This window comes from Acinonyx jubatus, chromosome D1, assembly GCF_027475565.1.
Source record: "Acinonyx jubatus isolate Ajub_Pintada_27869175 chromosome D1, VMU_Ajub_asm_v1.0, whole genome shotgun sequence".
In the NCBI taxonomy this organism is placed as follows: domain Eukaryota; kingdom Metazoa; phylum Chordata; class Mammalia; order Carnivora; family Felidae; genus Acinonyx; species Acinonyx jubatus.
Window position 1 is genome coordinate 98658189 of NC_069390.1, and position 19159 is coordinate 98677347.

At 38.7% G+C, this 19159-nt stretch overlaps 1 protein-coding gene across 9 annotated transcripts in view; it reads left to right on the forward strand.

Moving 5' to 3' along the window:
- SIK3 (SIK family kinase 3) overlaps nucleotides 1-19159 on the forward strand; it is a 244593-nt gene that overhangs the window by 127003 nt on the left and 98431 nt on the right. For all 9 annotated transcript variants that reach the window (XM_027036591.2, XM_053204065.1, XM_053204067.1 and 6 more), the window contains exon 3: nucleotides 770-833. In XM_027036591.2, coding sequence (XP_026892392.1) covers nucleotides 770-833 — 64 coding nt within the window. The remainder of the gene's footprint in view (nucleotides 1-769; nucleotides 834-19159) is intronic.

The window sequence follows — 19159 nt, forward strand, 5'->3', positions numbered from 1 at the left end:
CTTATGGACAGTGTTTCCTTTGGGGGAATAGGATGAGGGGGCTGGGAAGAGGAAAATCTTTGGCCTTTTGTTCATATACCGGCATTTAAAAAATTTATCATGAGCATATATACTCATACATTACCTTAAAAAATATTTAGTGATAAAGGTAAAAAAGGGAGAAAGGACTGCCAACACAATAAAACTAAATAAAAAAGGCAAAATAGGGACCAAAACAAAATGCAGATGAGTAATTTATATTGCAGGGTTGAATATTTACATGATTCTTCCCAATTTTGAAGAAATGGATGGCAGGGAGGAAAGTTGTCCTGTCCCTTAAAAAAACATATCCATATGTGATTTCTATGCAGTTCTTAAGTGATTCCCACCGTTTTCCCTAGGCTTTTTTTGTTTTGATTGGGTCTTGGGGGGAACATTTTTGAACTTGGAAGTGATCAGTGTCGAATGTGAATTTTCTGGTTTTTGGCAGCTTCTTTGCTTCTCAGTTTTGTGGAGCTTACGAGATTGCAGAGGCCTCATGAAACAACAAAACGTCCGTCTCAAGTAGTAAATCCTTCCTACGTTTAAGAACGTGAAGGGATCCCTATTTCCCGCCTTTCTTCTTTATAGCATTTATGTGTGTCTCCCCTCCAGTGTTTTAAGTTTCCTGTAAGCAGTAATGGTTATTAATATTTCAGACAACAAAAGAGGATTCCTTAGTTTCTCTTCCTGTCAGTTTATCAGCCTGTCATTTGTGTCACTATCTGTTGCTTTCCTGCCTTTGTACCAGGTTATGGAGACAGAACGGATGATTTATCTGGTGACAGAATATGCTAGTGGAGGGGAAATATTTGGTAAGTACCTCTATTGCATTCTTTAAAAAGCTATTGAGCACACTATTGCAAACCTAAAATAGCCATTCAACGCCTTTGTCACTTGAGTGGCTGTCACTTGATGCTGTCCTTTTCAATCAAGAATTTTCATTTATTTTGGTTTACCTGTTTAAGTCCCTTCACCCTCTTTGTTTCCGCAGCAGAGGTGTTCTGTTTATTTCCATCAGGTGCTAACAGTTGGGATTAAAGATCTGCAAAAACAAACCTCCCTACTGAACATACAGCAGGTGCCTGCAGCCGAGGGTCTTTGCTATTGCTACATCTGCCTGGGGTCACCGTGTGTGGCAGAACCCCCGCAGTGGATGGGCCTCTGTTTTGTGTGAAGGCGCCCCTTGGAGCCAACAGTCTCATTCTAATGCTTTCTTTAAATTTTGTTTACATATAACATGTAACTGTATTCCTTACTGCGTGTTCCCAGCTCCCTTGATGATTCTTATAGTTTGGGAGGTTCTGTCTGCAGTAACTTTTTTTTTTTTTCTTAAACACTTAGCACAACATCAGAATTAAACAGTGGGATTTGTTACCAGGAAATCAGACTTTTTGAGGTGGTAAAAACGGGCCAAAAAAAAAAAAAAATTTTTTTTTTTTTTTTTTTTTTTTGTAACAGTGATAAATGGAGCCAAGTAGAGGTAAAGGCTAAACTTTTCACATTTAGATTCACATGTCTTGTTATTTTTAATTTGTTTGTTTGGTAAGTAACTACAGAGAAATGTTTCTTCTTTAGGTTCATGTAGATTATTTATTTTTTGGATTATGTTTTAGTTTACATTGTGGTCCAATTTTTTTTTTTTTAAGTTTTTAAGTGTATCTAAAAGTATGAGATAACTTTGAAAGTAGAATCTTCTTTTTTTTTTTTTTAATGTTTAATTTTTAAAGAAAGAGAAAGGGACAGAGTACGAGCAGGGGAGGGGCAGAGAGAGAGGGAGACAAAGAATCTGAAGCAGCTCCAGGCTCTGAACTGTCAGCACAGAGCCCGATGCTTCAATGACTGAGCCACCCAGGGGCCCCTAAAGTAGAATCTTTTTATTAGTGACTGGTCATTTGTGACTGTATGGATTTTGCGTCTGTGTGTGTTAAAAGCTTTCCTTGAAATCTTACAATTTGGGCCTAAAAGTCTTCAGAGTGTTTTTTCAAGGCTGTATTTTCACTTCCTAATAATATTTTTAATTGACTTTGTGTATGTGCTTGTGTACAATAGTAGTCTTGGGAGAAAAGAGGCCTTGTCATCTTAATATTTATAATAATCAAAGACGCCAATCCATTGCATATCAGATCTACCTTGCTCTTCAGAAAAACAGTTTTTAAAAGTACAGAAAAGATAATAATGCCCTGGTTAGAGATTCTTGGTGGAAATGTAGCTTAAGGCATGAACAAACAGAATAGTACTTCTCTTGGTATTATTATAAAAGACCTAGATGAGAAAGAAAATGATGCATTACCTAAATAAATCATTGTGACTGCACAGGGATATGACTATTGCATGAGCTCAGGTTTTTAAAAGGATGGAAAGGCTTATAAAAGATGAAAAGATGGGCATGATCAAGAACATGAACTTTGGAGGCAGTTCGACCTGGTTTTGAGTCAGCTACTTGCCCCCTATTTGCTGTTTTGATTGGAGCAAGTTATCAAATGCTTCTGGGACTCAGTTTCATGGTCTGTAAAAGTGAGGTCTTTAATATCTGCCTCACAGTTGTGAAGATTAAACGATATCACACAAATAGATCCCTAGCACTTTGCTTCCTTCACTTCCATGTTAAAGAACAACTGGGCAGTTGACATCTGTCATGACAGGATGAGGATCTCCGCTGACCCGCTTCCCAGTGAAACAAACGTGGAAAGTGCTGAAAACCCCCAAAACCATGGTTCTAAGTGTGAACAGCAAATGAAGACATTTATTCAAGAGCATCTATGAAAATTTGGGAAGAAATGAGGCTGTGGTTTTTAAACCGTTACTGCTCCCTCCTTGTCAACTCAGTGAGGGGGAGATTCCAGTTCAGACTACAGGACCCTCCAACTCTAACCTAGACTAATGGCTCCTGGAGGAACAGGACATCAGCATTCTCTTCCAGTCCCCAGCTGCCTGTTACCGCTAAGTCTTGGGTGAATGTAGGTTAGGAGCAGGGACTCCCTTCTTCTGCCTAGCCTCTAGTTGTAGAGTTTGGTCGCAGCACACTGAGAATATTGGAGCCCAGACTGTTCTTGCCTCAGATTGTAAGTTGGTAGTTCCATCGCACGAGAGAAAAACTGAGAGGACCCCAGACTGTGCCCCTCTCCTTCCAGTGAGCTCTCTGCTCCTATAGTGGGAGTGCCACTGGGAGGGAACTTTGCCTTTGTGCCCCACAGCTGACCTCCGACCCCTGGCTCAGAGATTTGCCTAAAGAGAGGCACAGACCTTAAGACATCGCTCCTAATTTGTTCACAAAGGAACTGACTTCATTTGCAGCAGAGTATGAGGAAGTTCAAGCCTAAAAGCATTCATAAGAACAAGTGGAGGTTGTGGTAAAGGCCTTTGAGAGGAGATTCAAGGTACAAGCTACCCCATAGGAGATCCAGGGAATAAAACGTCGAACGAGCCTTCCAGAGGTCAGAACAAAAGTCAGACACTGATCTCAGAAAGGATTCCTTCAAAGGAATCAGAATTTGATTGTTTAAAGACCAATTTATTCCCCAGGGCATTGTTGAAAACAATAGAGCAACCAGCCAGCAATTATTGGAGTTTAACAGCTGGGTGTGGTTAAGGAAAGACAGGAAGAGAGCACCCCCCCAACCATGGTGATCCCATGAGCTGAGGGTAACTGTGGCTATACCCAATCTGTGCTTCCCTGTGGAACAACAACAGAAGCTGAACACTATGGGAGAACAAACTTCACTGACACAGTCCATTAGTCACGAAACAAATAAACAAGCAGACAACAGTAACATGTGCTGGAAGGGGAGAAGTGTCCCAGTACCCAGAGGTGCTATGATACTTTATCTGAAATGTGTAGTTTCCAACAACAAAAAAATATGAACCATGCAAAGAAACAGGAAGGTATGACCCATGCACTGGAAAAAAAGCAAGCCAAGAAACTGTCGGAGACACCAGACAGTTTCTTTAAGGTAGCCGTTATAGACATGTTCACAGAAATAAAGGAACTCACGATTGAAGTGGTAAAGGAAGATATGGTGACAATGTCACATCAAATTAGAGTTTCAATAAAGAAATAGAAGTCATGTTTTAAAAAATGAACCAAATGGAAATCATGGAATAGGAAGGTAAAATGACTGAAAGAAAGAATTTATTAGAGAGGCTTAACTGTAGATTTGAACTGGCAGAAGACGAAGCAAACGTGTAGTGTAGATAGATTGATGGAGAATATGTAATTTCAAGAAGAGGGAGAAAAACGAGGAACAGAACTTAAGAGAAACGTGGGCACTATGAAGTGCAACTACATAAGCCTAATGGGAGTACCAGAAGGTGAGAGAGAAAGGAAAAGAAAAAATATGAGAGGAAATGATGGCTGTGAACTTCACAAATTATAGAAAAATAATAACCTAAATATGCAGAAAGCTAAACAAAATCCAAGTAGTATTTTTAAAAATATTTTTATTTATTTTTGAGACAGAGCACAAGGGGGGAGGGGCAGAGAGATTGGGAGACACAGAATCAGAAGCAGGCTCTAGGCTCTGAGCTGTCAGCACAGAGTCCAACGCGGGGCTCGAACTCATGAACTGCGAGATCATGACCTGAGCCTAAGTCGGGTGTGTAACCGACTGAGCCACCCAGGTGCCCCAAAATCCAAGTAGTATTAAACACAGAGATCTTGAAACAGTTACATAGTGAAAGAATAGTGAAAGTCAAAGACAAGGAGGAAATACTGAAAGCAATGAGAGATAAAGGACATGTCACTTATAGGGAACCCCATTAGGTTAGCGATGACTTTTTAGCGCAAACAATGCAGGCCAGAAGGCAATAGGATAACATTTTCAAAGTGCTCAAAGGAAAAAAAAAACCAAACAAACTATGAACCATAATCTTACAGACACCCAGTAGAGGTGTCTTTCAAAAACGAAGGCAAAATAAATACATTCCCCGATAATCAAAACCTGGGAGATGGGGCGCCTGGGTGGCTCAATTGGTTGAACATCCAGCTTGGGCTCAGGTCATAATCTTAGGGTTCATCGGTTTGAACCCCCCGCCTGTGTCAGGCTCTGTGCTGTCAGTACAGAGCCTGCTTCAGGTTTCTCTCTCCCCCTCCCCAATTTGCGTGCATGTGTTCTCTCTCCCTCTGTCTCTGTCTCTCTCTTCCTCTCTCTCTCTCTCAAAAGTAAAAAACTGGGAGAATTCCCAGATAATCAAAAACTGAGGGCTCCACTTTACAAGAAATACTAAAGGAAGTTCTTCAGGGTAGAAGCAGGTAACCCCATATGGTAGTTTGAGTCTACATAAAAAAATAAAAAGCACCAGTAAAGGTAATTATGTAATTGTAAAAGACAGGAGATGCATACTTTTCTCCTTTCTTCTCTTAACATATTTAAAAAGCAGTTTTATGAAATAGTGTATATAAAAAAATGCATTCCCTGTAATGCAATATATATATAATATATTTGCCAGTAACAGCCCAAAGGAGGTGTGTGATAAAAACTACACTGGGCTAAGGAACTCACTACAGACGGTAAAGAAAAATTATAACAATGTATTGTTGGATCTGTACCATTAATTGATGTCATGTTTATTGAACAATTATTACAAAAGGGAGTAAAAGGAATAGAGCTATAAAGAAGTAATAGTTCCATATAGTCACTGCAAAATTAAGATAATATAAGCTAGAAGCCATTTGGATAAGATGAAATATATAGGGTAAGCACTAGAGCATTCACTAAAAAAATGTTTTTTAAATGATAAAAAATTATTAAAGAAATTGAAACACTTCATTAGAAAATATTCACCAAATGGGGTGCCTGGGTGGCTCAGTCGGCTTAGCTTTTGACTTCAACTTAGATCATGATCTTGCAGGTCGTGAGTTTGAGCCCCGCATGGGGCTCTTGGCTGACAGCGCAGATCCTGGAGCCTGCTTCAGATTCATTCTCTCTCTCTCTCTCTCTGTCTCTGTCTCTGTCTCTCTCTCTCTCTCTCTCTCTCTCTCTTCCCCTCCCCTGCTCATACTCTGTCTCTCTCTGTGTCTCAAAAATAAACGTTAAAAAATTAAAAAATGTTAAAATTAAAAAAAGAAAATATTCATTAAACGCAAAAGAAAGCAGTAATTGAGGAATAGAACAACAAAAATTACATGAAATACAAAGAAAATAAAAAATAAAGCGGCAGGCATAAATCTGACTAGGGTTGACCCTTGAGGGTGAGGGACTGTGGACCCCCTTCCCCACCCCCACATGCAGTCGAAAATACACGTTTAACTTTTGATTTCTGAAAACTTAACTACTAATAGCTTACTGTTGACTTTACTGATAACCTAAACAGTTGAATACATACTTTGTATGATTGTATGTATCATATACTGTATTACTATATTATTACAATAAAGTCAGCTAAAGAAAATTTTACTAAAATTGTAAGAAAAAATACATTTACAGTACTGTATTGTATTCATTAAAAAAAAAATTCACCTATAAGTAGATCTATGCAGTTCAAACCCATGTTTTTCAAGGTCAACTATGCATTGGTAATTACATTAAGAGTAAATGGATTGAATAATCCAATGGAGAAGCAGTGATTGTTAATAAATAAATAAAGAGAGTTAAAAACATATGATCTGAGGCACCTGGGTGGCTTAGTTGGTTAAGCATTTGACTCTTGGTTTCAACTCTGGTCATGATCTCAATTTCATGAGTTTGAGTCCCGTGTTGGGCTCTGTGCTGGCAATGAGGAGCCTGCGTGGGCTTTCCCTCATTCTGCCCCTCCCCCACTCACGCTGTCTCTGCCTCTCTCAAAATAAATAAATAAACTTAAAAAAAAAAACACATGATCCAACTGTGTGCTATTTACAGGAGACATACTTTAGATTAAAAAATACAAATAGAGTGAAAGTAAAAGGATGGAAAAAGACATATTGTGCAAACAGCAACAACAAGAATGCTGGTTATGTTGATATAGACAAATTAGACTTGAAAACAAAAAAGACTTCATCTTTGCTTACTAGAGGTAAAGAGGAACATTCTATACTAATAGAAGGATCAACACATGAGGAAAACATAATGAGTTATAAACATCATATGTCCAATAAGGCTACCAAAATACAGGGAACAAAATCCGACAGAAATGACAAGAGAAATAGACAATGATGGTAGTTGGAGGTTTCAATACTCTGTTAGCTAGAGCTAGCACATCTTTAGAACAGGCCACCTAACAACAACAGGACGCATTCTTCACAGGTGAACACAGAACGTACTCAAGGATTGGTCATATGCTTAGCCATAAAACAAACCTGAGTGAATTTCAAGAGTTAGCAATAATACGGTGTGTGTTTTCCAACCACAGTGGAATGAAACTAGAAATGAAGAGTGGGAAAACATTTGTGGATCTCACAAATATGTGAAAATTAATATAATTTGAAGTAAACAGAGTCAATGAAATCAAAAGCGAATTCAGAAAAAAATACTGTGGAGATGAATGAAAATGAAGATACAAGATAGTAAAGCCTATGGGATGCAGCTAAAGCAGTGCTTAGAGGATGCTTATAGCTGTAAAATGCCTGTAATAGCAAAGATTTAAATCAGTAACTTAGTCTTCTACCTTAAGATATTGCAAAAGGAAGAACATACCAAGCCTAAACCAAGCTGAAGGAAGGAGACAATAAGTATTACAGCAGAAATTAATTAAATAGGGAAAATTCCTAGAAAGCCCCAAACTACTGAAACTGATTCAAGAAAAAATAGACAATATGAATAGATACATCAAGTAAAGAGATTGAAGCAGTAATCAAAAAACTACATGTAAAGAAAAGTCCAGGACCAGATGGCATCACTGGTGAATTCTACCAGGCATTTAAAGAAGAATTAGTAGCAATTCTTTACAAACTCTCCTAGAAGAAAAGAATAGGAATGGACACTTCCCAACACATTCTGTGAGGTCAGTCTGTATTACCCTGATACCAATACCAGACAAAGACATCACAAGAAGACTACCGGGCAATATCTCTTATGACTATGGATGCAAAAATCCTCAACAAAATAGTTAACATATAAAAGGAATTACACACTATGACCAAGTGGAACTTATCCCAGGAATGCAAGGTTGGTTAACCGTAAAAAATCCATTAATGTAATGCATCCTATCAAGAAAGAAAAAACAAACATGGCACAATCATATATGATGCAGAAAAAGCACTCGACAGAATCCAACATCTTTTCATGATAAAAACACTATCCTCAACAAATTAGAAATAGAAGGGAACTAACTTTTTATTTTTTCATGTTATTTTTTCATGTTTATTTATTTTGAGAGAGAGCACATGTATGAGCAGGGAAGGGGCAGGGAGAGAGAGAGAGAGGGAGAGAATCCCAAGCAGGCTCTGCGCTACCAGCACAGAGCCTGGTGTGGGGCTCAGTCCCATGAACTGTGAGATCATAACCAGAGCTAAGATCAAGATTCAGATGTTCAACCAACTGAGCCACCCAGCCGCCCCTCTCCGCCCCCCCCCTCCCCCCCCCCCCCCGCCAAGGGAACTTTCCTAATTTGTTAAGAGATCTACAAAACCCATAGCTAACATTATACTTAATGGTGAACAACTAGATGTTTTCCCCCGGCAGTCAAGAATAACACAAAGATTTCATCTCTCTCCACTTCTGTTTAAACATTGTACTGGAGATTCTAGTCACAGCAATTAGATACGAAAGACCTATAAAAGGCATCTAGATTGGAAAGGAAGAAGTAAAGCTAATTCTACTCACAGATGACATGATCTTGTATATAGAAGGTCCTAAAAAAATCCACTGAAAAACTATCAGAACTATATAAAAGTTCAGCACGGTTGCAGGATATAAGAGCAGTATATCAATCGTATTTCTGTATTCTTACAATGAGTGATCTGAAAATGAAGAAATAAAACCATTCAGTTTACAGTAGCATCAATAAGAATAAAGTACTTAGGAATAAATTTAACAAAAGAGATGCAAATATTATAGTCTAAAAAGTACAAAACAGTGTTGAAGGAAACTTAAGAAGATCTTAATGATTGGAAAAACATCCCACGTTCATGGATTTTTAACATCGTTAAGATGGCAGCAGTGCTCAGACTGATGTGTAGGTTAAGTACAATCGCCATCAGAATCGGAGCTGGCATTTTTGTAGAGATTGACAAGCAGATTATAAAATTTGTGTGGAATTATAAGAGACCCAGAATAGTCAAAGCAGTCTTGAAAAAGACCCAAGTAGATCAGAATTATGCAGCCACAAGTCGAGAAAAGCCGACAGCCACCCGAAGCTAGAAGAGGCATAGAAAAGATTCTCCCCTAAAGCCTCTAGATGGAGTGAAGCCCTGGTGATACCTCAGGTTTGGACTTCTTGCTTCCAAAACTGTGAGTGAATAAATTATAATTCTTCAGTGTTATCTACCTGTGGTAATTTGTTTCAGCACGCTGGGGAACTCATCCTGAAGACCGGATTTGGGCATAATTTCACAGTATCTCCTCATAAAATACCAGTCATCTATAAAGAAGAAAATCAATTACCAGGTGTAGTTGGTGATTAATATTAGCATCATGTGTGATGAAGGTATTAAAGAAGTAATGCGGGAACTGCCCCTTCTGATTCTTGCTGGAACCAAGTAAGGGGAATAAGGTGTTTCAGAAATGCTGTAGCCCGTTCAGAAGATTTCAAGATGAGAGAAAGCATGGCATGTTTCATATTCTTTAAGTTGTTGAGTATGGTTTAAATATAGGCCGTATCTGAGAAAATGCCCGGAAATGAGGCTGGTAAGATAGGAAAGGCTCAATAAATAATGAAGGGCTTTGAATGACATTTCTGACTTGTCCAGTTTCCCTATCGCACCTTCTCATTGCACTGTATCCTTTCTTAGTAGTACTTATATCACTTGTGGTTTTACATTTATTTTTGTAATTATTTAATGGTTTTTCTCTCTCTCCCAGACACCGAACAACAGAAAATCAGGGGTCCTGTCTGTTTTTGCTCACCATTGTGTCTATCCCCATGTCTCTTCTTGCTCTCCAGTTCATACTGATGGACTCAAATATTTACTGAGGGAAATGATCAATCATTGTTTTTTGAATGAATGAGTAAATGAGTGAATGGACCAAGAGTGTAAAACAGTTGAACTTTACCTTGAATTATTGCCATGTGAGGAAGAATTGGGATGGAACATGCCAATGCCAGTTAGGAAGGTATACATTAATGTCTGAGAATGATGAGGGATTGAAGTAAGATAGTGATTTCATGTCTTTTATTTTAATCTTGAAATACAGGTATTTTTATCATCATTTCACAAAGAAACTGAGATTCAAGGAGGCTAAATAATTTGGCTAAGGTGTAACTAATTGCTAATACAGCTGAGATTTAACCCAAGGACTATCTGACTCCAGAGTACATGTTTTTCCCCATTTACCAGGCTGAAGAATCTGTTCTTCCATATAAAAAGACTTCAATTAAGTATTCTGGGAAGAATCTTTTATTACAAATACAAACCAAATTTCTGTTTTGAAAATTTGGGTCATGGATATAGCAGCAATAAATATGAAGTATTTTTTTACTCTCGTTATTAAATCCCCATTGAAAGAGAGGGTGAGACAGATTTTTTTTTTTTTTGATGAGTATTATTATTGAGATTTAGGCTCAGGCAGTGGCTCATTTACAGAGCTAGTATTTATAAAGTAGCAGTCTCTCCTCTCCTTCCTTGCATAATAACAACTCCATCTGCTCTTTTTAAGGCATTTGTTTTATCATTGTTAATATAAAAAAAAGTGGCCAGTATTCTAAATTTTACATTAATTAAACATATCAGGGGTTTACTAAATCTTTTGAAAATGACATTGTTAAAGGAGAAAATGAGTGAGAGTGTATTAAGATGTTTAGATTTCTTACTGTGCTAGTGTGTGAATGGTAGTGTCATCTAGTAAGAGGATACAGGAATGAAAAATAGATTGGATGAACTGTGCTACTTCAGACATGGAGTTTGAGGCACCAGTCAGTGGAAGTTGTGCATCAAGTCATTGGATACCACAGTCTGGAAATCAGGGATAAGATGGAGCCTAGGGTATCGTTTCGTTACCAGAGAGATAGTAGTTGTCCACTGATGTGGAATCATGCAGAAAAGAATAGGTTTAAGGGGCGCCTGGGTGGCTCAGTTGGTTAAGTATCTGACTTTGGCTCGGGTCATGTCATGATCTCACAGCTCGTGAGTTTGAGTCCCATGTCGCACCCTGTGCTGACAGCTTAGAGCCTGGAGCCTGCTTCAGATTCTGTGTCTCCCTCTCTCTCTGCCCCTCCCCTGCTTGCTTGTGGGTGCACATGCGCGCGCGCACTCCCTCCCTCCCTCTCTCTCTCTCTCTCTCTCTCTAACATTTAAACGTTAAAAAAAAAAAAAGGGTTTAAGGATAAGACCCTTAGTTAGTACCATCAGTATTTAAGTTGAAGGTAAGGCCATGAAGTACATGAAAAAATTGCTGTTGATGAAATAAGATTGAGGTATTATAAAAGACAAGGGGAATAGGAATTTCAAAAAGGAGCATTATTGAATGGTGTAAAAGGTAAATTATGATAAGGACTGAGAGATAGCCTCTGGCTTTGTGATAGACATGTTCTCAGTGCTCTCTTTTTTTTAATTAATAATTTATTTATTTTTAATTTATATCCAAGTTAGTTAGCATATGGTGCAAAAATGATTTCAGGAATAGATTCCTTAATGCCCCTTACCCATTTAGCCCATCTCCCCTCCCAGAAACCCTCCAGCAACCCTGTTTGTTCTCTATATTTAAGAGTCTCTTATGTTTTGTCCCCCTTCCTGTTTTTATGTTATTTTTGCTTCCCTTCCCTTATGTTCATTTGGTTTGTATTTTAAAGTCCTCATATGAATGAAGTCATATATTTGTCTTTCTCCAACTAATTTTGCTTTGCATAATACCCTCTAGTTCCATGCAGGTACTTGCAAATAGCAAGATTTCATTCTTGATTGTTGAGTAATACTCTGGTGTGTATATATATACCATATCTTTTTTATCCATTCATCTGTTGATGGACATTTGGGCTCTTTCCATACTTTGACTATTGTCGATAGTGCTGCTATTAACATTGGGGTGCATGTCCCCCTTTGAAACAGCATACCTGTATCCCTTGGATAAATACCTACTAGTGCAATTGCTGGTTCGTAGGGTAGTTCTATTTTTAATTTTTTGAGGAACCTCCATACTGTTTTCCAGAGAGGCTGCACCAGCTTGCATTCCCAACAGCAGTGCAAAAGAGCTCCTCTTTCTCTGTATCCTTGCAAACATGTATTGTTGCCTGAGTTGTTGATGTTAGTCATTCTGACAGGTGTGAGGTGGTATCTCAGTGTGGGTTTGATTTGTATTTCCCTGATGATGAGTGATGTGGAGCATTTTTTCCTGTGTCGGTTGGCCATCTGGATGTCTTCTTTGGAGAAGTGTCTATTCATGTCTTTTGCCCATTTCTTCTCTGGATTATTTCTTCACTGGATTATTCTCTTTTGGGTATTGAGTTTGATAAGTTCTCTCTAGACTTTGGATACTAACCCTTTATCTGATATGTCGTTTGCGAAGTCTTCTCCCATTCCGTCAGTTGCCTTTTTGTTTTGCTGATTGTTTCCTTTGCTGTGCAGAAGGTTTGTTTTTTGATGAGGTCCCAATAATTCACTTTTGCTTTGGTTTCCCCTCCGTGCTCTTAAAGAGAGCTGTTGCACTAGTGAAGTAAGAATAGAAATCAAAATGTTATGGGCTGCAGTGTGAGTGCATAGTGAGGAAGGGGAAACTGAGAGTTTTTAAGAATGTTTTCTAAAGTTGATCATGTAACCTATTAATAACACCATTTAAATTGTGTACTGTAACTTATTCAAATATATGTATGTAAACATAAATGTCATATAATACATTAACTGTAACCTAAAGTATATACAGATTAGACATTGAAAATGATGAGATAAATAGAAATCACAGGACTTCAGGCAATGACAGAGTGAAAACGTTGGCAAATATTCCATCTAAGGAACAAATACAAAAGTGGCAGGACTGTCAAAAATAATTGTTAAGGCTCGGGGCTCCTGGGTGGCTCAGTCGGTAAGCGTCCGACTTCGCCTCAGGTCGTGATCTCGCGGGTTCGTGAGTTTGATCCCCACGTCGGGCTCTGTGCTGACAGCTCACAGCCTGAAGCCTGCTTCGGATTCTGTGTCTCCCTCTCTCTCTGCTCCTCCCCCACTCACACTCTGTCTCTCTCTCAAAAATAAATAAATATTAAAAAAAAGTTAAAAAAATTGTTAGGGCTCTGAAAATGAATCATTGGCAAACATTACATTGAGAAGCTTTAATTCATGAAAATCTTTTGAATTTGTGATGAGAATAGTGGGTGTCTTTGGCTTTGTTGCCTGAGCCCCTATATCCTTTCTCTTCCCTCCCCAGCTGGTCTGGCCTTAAAACGAGCAGCTTTGTTCTGATTTGATTTGGAAAAGAAGACAAAAACAAAAAATCAAAACCCACTCATGCCCAGTCGTGTTGTCAGTAAAAACAGCAAGTGTGGGACTTGCTAGCTAGCAGTTGTGATCTTTCTGGGGGCAGGCCACAGAATGGTCAACTAACCAGAAATTAAGTTGGGAGATCTTGTTAATGAGAGAGCCACAACGGGATAAGATAAATTTTTCATTCACATCTGGCTTACTGGGGGACTGGCATCTTCTGGGAAGTCCTGAGAAAGCCCAGCAAAGAGTAAAAGCTGAGGCTGACGTTGAAGCTTTCTGAACTTTCAAATGCACTGCTGAACTCAACAGTAGGTTTGTGGTGGAAGGTGGTTTGATCACTAATCAGTGTAGACATAGGGATGACGTCAAGGAAGCCATGCTAAAGAATAGAAATAAGGGAGGGAGGGTGCCTGGGTGTCTCAGTTGGTTAAGTGTGCAACTCTTGATTTCGGCTCAGGTCATGAGTTCATGGTTTGTGAGATAGGGCCCCATGTCGGGCTCCATGCTGACAGTGCAGAACCTACTTGGGATTCTCTCACTCCCTTTTTCTCTCAAAATAAAGAAATAAACATTTAAAAAATAAACATAAGATATATATATTTTTTAATTTAGCAGGAGGAATCAATGGCTACATACCACAGGGAGACAGATTCTCAAATTACTTCCAACAAGGTTACTAAAAAAATAAAAACGAGTAAAACAAAAGCAGCAACAAAAACAACAGTCCTCAAGAGGAAGAATCATAATCCAGAATTGGCTAAACGTATTAACTATAATATACAGTTATTAGAAAACACTGTAGATGTTGACCTGGGTGGCTTAGTCTGTTAAGTGTCCGATTTCAGCTCAGGTCACAATCTTAGAGTTCATGGATTCGAACCCCGCATTGGGCTCTGTGCTGACAGCTCAGAGCCTGGAGCCTGCTTCAGATTCTTTGTCCCACTCTCTCTTTGCCCCTCCCGTGGTCACACTCTGTCTCTCTCTCTCAAAAATAAATAAACATAAAAAAAACAACCCACTGTAGATGTTAAAGAAAGAAACCTCAAACATGTGATCTGTACTCAGGAAGAAAAGTAGCCAGTAGAAAATTTCTCCAAGTAGGTCTAGATGTTATTTTTAGCAAAAACTTAATTATTATAAATTTGTTCAGACAATTAAAAGAAACCATGTCTAAATGGAAAATATGATGACAATGACTCAACAAATAGGAAATCTCAGTAAGGTAACAGAAACTATAAAAACGAACAATATGAAAATCCTAGAGTTGAAAGTGTAGTAACTGAAATGAAAATGCACTAGATATGTTTTGTAGCGGATTTGAAGTGGGAGAAGAACCAGCAAACTTGAAATACCAATAGAAAAAAAATCTAGTCTGAAGAACAGAGAGAAAAATCATTGAAGAGAAATAATCAGAGCCTCGGAGACTGGTGGGACAAGATTAAGTATATGAACATATTTGTAATGGGAATTCCGGAAAGAGATGAGAAAGAAAAAGGGACAGGAAAAAATACTTGAAGAAGTGATGACCAAGAGCTTCCAAAACGTATAACAAAACATTAATTTACAGTTTTAAGAAGCTCAGTGAATCTCAGGTGGGATAAACCCAAAAGGCATCCACGTCTAGACACATATTGTCAATTTGCTGAAAGACAGAGAATCTTGAAGGCAGCAAGAGAAAAATGACTCATCACATACAGGGAAGCAACATGATTTACAGCTGAGTTCTTACCAGAAAAGAAAAAAGAGGCTAAAGGCAATGGATTGACATATTTAAAAGGCTGAAATAAAAAAACCCCAAAACCTATGAACCATAAATGCTATATCTAGCAAAACTGTCCTTCAGAATGTAGGCAAAATAAACACATTCCCAAGTAACCAGGGCCTGAGAGACCTGCTGTACAAGGCATCCTAAGGAAGTGCTCAAGTTGAAAGGAAATGACACCAAATGGCAACTTATATCCATAGGAGGAACTAAAGAAAATCGGAAGAGATGAATATATAGGAAATAAAAGATTACATAAATATATTCTTTCCCCGTTTCTTCTCCTAATTCTTTAAAAGACAGAAAAGGGCTTAAAGAAGTATTTGTAACACTTTATTTCTGGATTTTGAAGATATATTGATGTAATACAAGTACCTAAAGGAAGGTTGAGGAAATGGAGCCATCTTGGAATAAAGTTGCTATATTTTACCAGAATCAAGTCAGTATTAGTTGGAAGTAGATGCATAGTTATAATCCCTAGAGCAACCACTAAGATAATATCAGCACCCTAACTTTGAAGGACAGTGGTATAAATGACTCTTGAGAGAGTTGACTATGATGGGAAGTAAAGAGAGAGCATTGGTGACTAAAAGGGCCATTGGTTGAATATGTGTTGTCTTTTTATTATGTATTTGGTTTACATCTGTAGTTAATTTGAGGGGAAAGAACCAGTAGAGCCAGAGGGAATGTAGATATAAGGGAGAGAGTGAGATTTAATGAAGCATTCCTCAAGGAGGAGTTGAAAGCTGGTGAGTTTGTAGAAGTATTTGTTTGAGATTGATGTTTGGGGGACTAAAGTTTAGAGTCTGACTTCCTAATACTAGTGTTTGAAAAGTAGGAAAAGAGTTTGTACGCTGAGATGAGATCACAGAATAGCATCTAAAGGAAATGAAAGAAGTAGATGATAAGGGGACAAGCTGAAGGACTCATAGGCAGCATTGATAGGTTAGTAATTGTTGGGGATCTTAATTTTGTTGGGACTCCACTTGTGGCTTTTTTAATGGGTTGTTTGTTAGCAGTAGTTGGCAGCTTAGGTATAGGATTGAAGAACATAGTTGGTTGGTTTGATCCAGAGTTTTTGCAAGGTTGCTTGAGGTGATGAATCATGGTGCTTGGACGTTTCTGCTCTAGGTGTAAAGATTATTAGCTGGGAACTTCATCCTGATGTTATTAGCAGATTATGACACCAAACTGTTTGGGACAGTAGTTGGCTGTTTGATTCCAACTCAGTTTCACATTTGCTGAAAGAGTTGTAGTGCCTTTCCCCTTTGTGGCAGTCATACTGTACCTAAAATATTATCTTCCATTGTGGGTATCGTATTGCACGAGGGACACCAACGATAGGAATGTGATAAAGATAGCAGTGTTTGCAATGGTTGGCATAAGGAGAGGGTTAGAAAAGTCTATGGAAGAAGTGATGGTTGAACAGAGTTTTCAAGTATGAGAAGTTTGCTGAGTGGAAATCAGCTTTCTGGACGAGTAATACAGTAAAGACTTGAAGGCATGAAACGACTTGGTATACTTAGGGAATTAGAACTAGTTTTTTAGAGGATTAAGTGATATGCTGGTGGTTTTTGAATTATTCCAGAAGTTCTAAAGGTTCTTTGGAAATGTCTAAGATGCCTTCTCTGAGATGGTAGGTATGTAAGGCACAGTTTACAGGTCATGCTTTCCTCCAAATACTTTCAGCCACCTCCCATTTTTCCTTCCTGTTCAACAAAAGCATAGTATCTCCCCTTTTAAACCTAATATGCTTATTGGATTTCCACGTAATATTTTTAAATAAATGAATCTTTGGCCACTATAATTTTGTCCACTCTTAGATGATAGCCATGGAAGGACTTTAAGCAAGGGTCAAGACACGGTCCAGCTTCTGTTTTAGAAAGGGTACATTGGTGCCAAAATAAGGGTGTATTTGAGGGCGATGAGATTAGTGTCTGGGAGAGCATTTAGGCTATTGGCAATGAAATTGATGAGAGCTGCGGATTATCTGATAAGTAGTGGCGTTGGGGATAGAGAAGACGGATTAGAAGTAGAGTTAAACAGAGCAGCATGGTTAGTGGGTAAGAACATGGATAGAGTCAGACTGCTGTGATTCAAATCCTGATTCTTCCATTTAAAGCCTTTGTGAGCTTGGGCAAGTTTTTAAACCCCACTGCCTTAGTGTCTTCCTCTTTAAGATGAAAATAAGGATGCTGCTGCTGATGGTACCACTTATCTTAGAGGTTGTTGTAAGGATTGTCTGTGTGTGTGTGTGTGTGTGTGTGTGTGTGTGTGTTTTAAAGTTTATTTAATTTGAGAGAGAAGGAGACCATGTGAGTGGGGGAAGGACAGAGAAAGAATCCCAAGCAGGTTCTATGCTGTCAGCACAGACCCTGATGCAGGGCTTGAACTTAGGAATCACGAGATCATGACCTGAGCCGAAACCTTGGGTCGGATACTTAACCGACTGAGCCACCCAGGCACCCTAGGATTGTGTGTTTTTAAAGTGCCTAATCTGTGCAAAGACTTGTACAGCATGTGCATACAGCATTATTTTTTTTAAATAAAAAAATTTTTTTTTACATTTATTTTTGAGAGAGAGTCAGAGCACAAGTGGGGGAGAGGCAGAGAGAGAAGGAGACACAGAATCTGAAGCAGGCTCCAGGCTCTGAGCTGTCAGCACAGAGCCTGACTCAGGGCTCGAACTCACAAACCACAAGATCATGACTTGAGCCAAAGTCGGACACTCAACTGACTGAGCCACCCAGGTGCCCCTGCATGGCAGCATTATTTATAATAGCTACAAAGTTGAAGTAAGTCACATTTCCATCAACTGATGAATGGATAAATAAAAGTGGTATACCCATACAATGGAATATCCTTCTGTGGTAAAAAGGATCAAGTACTGATATAAGCTAAGCATGGATAAACCTAGAAGACCTTGTTCCGTTAAAGAACCCAGACACTAAAGACCACATGTTGTGTGAGTCCATTTATATGAAATGTCCAGAAAAGGTACATCTGTAGAGACAGAAAGTAGATTCGTGGTTACCATGGAACAGGGGTGTGGAGAAGTAGGACTCACTGCTTGTTGGTAGAGGGTTTCTGTTTGGGCTAATGGAAATATTCTAGAATTAGATAGTAGTGATGATTGCCCAACATAGTGAATATATTGAAACCACCAAAGTGTACACTTTGTTTGCTTGTTTGTTTGTTTGTTTGTTTGTTTTGAGAGGGGGGCAGGGAGAGAGAGAAAGAGAGAGAGAATCCAAAGCAGTATCTGCACTCTAAGTGCAGAGCCCAACGTGGGTCTCAAACTCACGAACTGTGAGATCATGACCTGAGCCAAAACCAAGAGTCAGACACTTGACTGAGCCATCCAGGTGCCTCCAAATTGTACACTTTTTAAAATAGTTAATTTTATGTCATACTAATTATATTTCAATTTCTAAGAAGTATTTTAAAAAATAAAAAGATTCTTACAGGGACCTGGTGGCTTAGTTAGTTAAGTGTCTGACTTCGGCTCAGGTCATATCTCATGACTTGTGAGTTCGAGCCCCACATCATGCTCTGTGCAGGCAGCTCAGAGCCTGCAGCCTGCTTTGGATTCTGTGTCTCCCTCTCTCTCTGCTCTTCCTCTGCTTGTGTTCTGTCTCTCCCTCTTAAAAATAAACAAACAAACAAACAAACAAACAAATAAATAAATAATATTCTTAGACTATCACCTGGTACATAGTAAGCTCTCACTGGCAGATGTTATCATTGAAGAATTGTAATGTTACAGGTTCCTGTCTTGAATGCACCCAGCTGAATGTGTAGATGTCCCCTGGTCTCCATCCATCACTCTGTGGGAGTTAGGATTGGGATAACTGAAGCAAATATGTTGATGCTTATGCTGCTTGCTCTGCCCT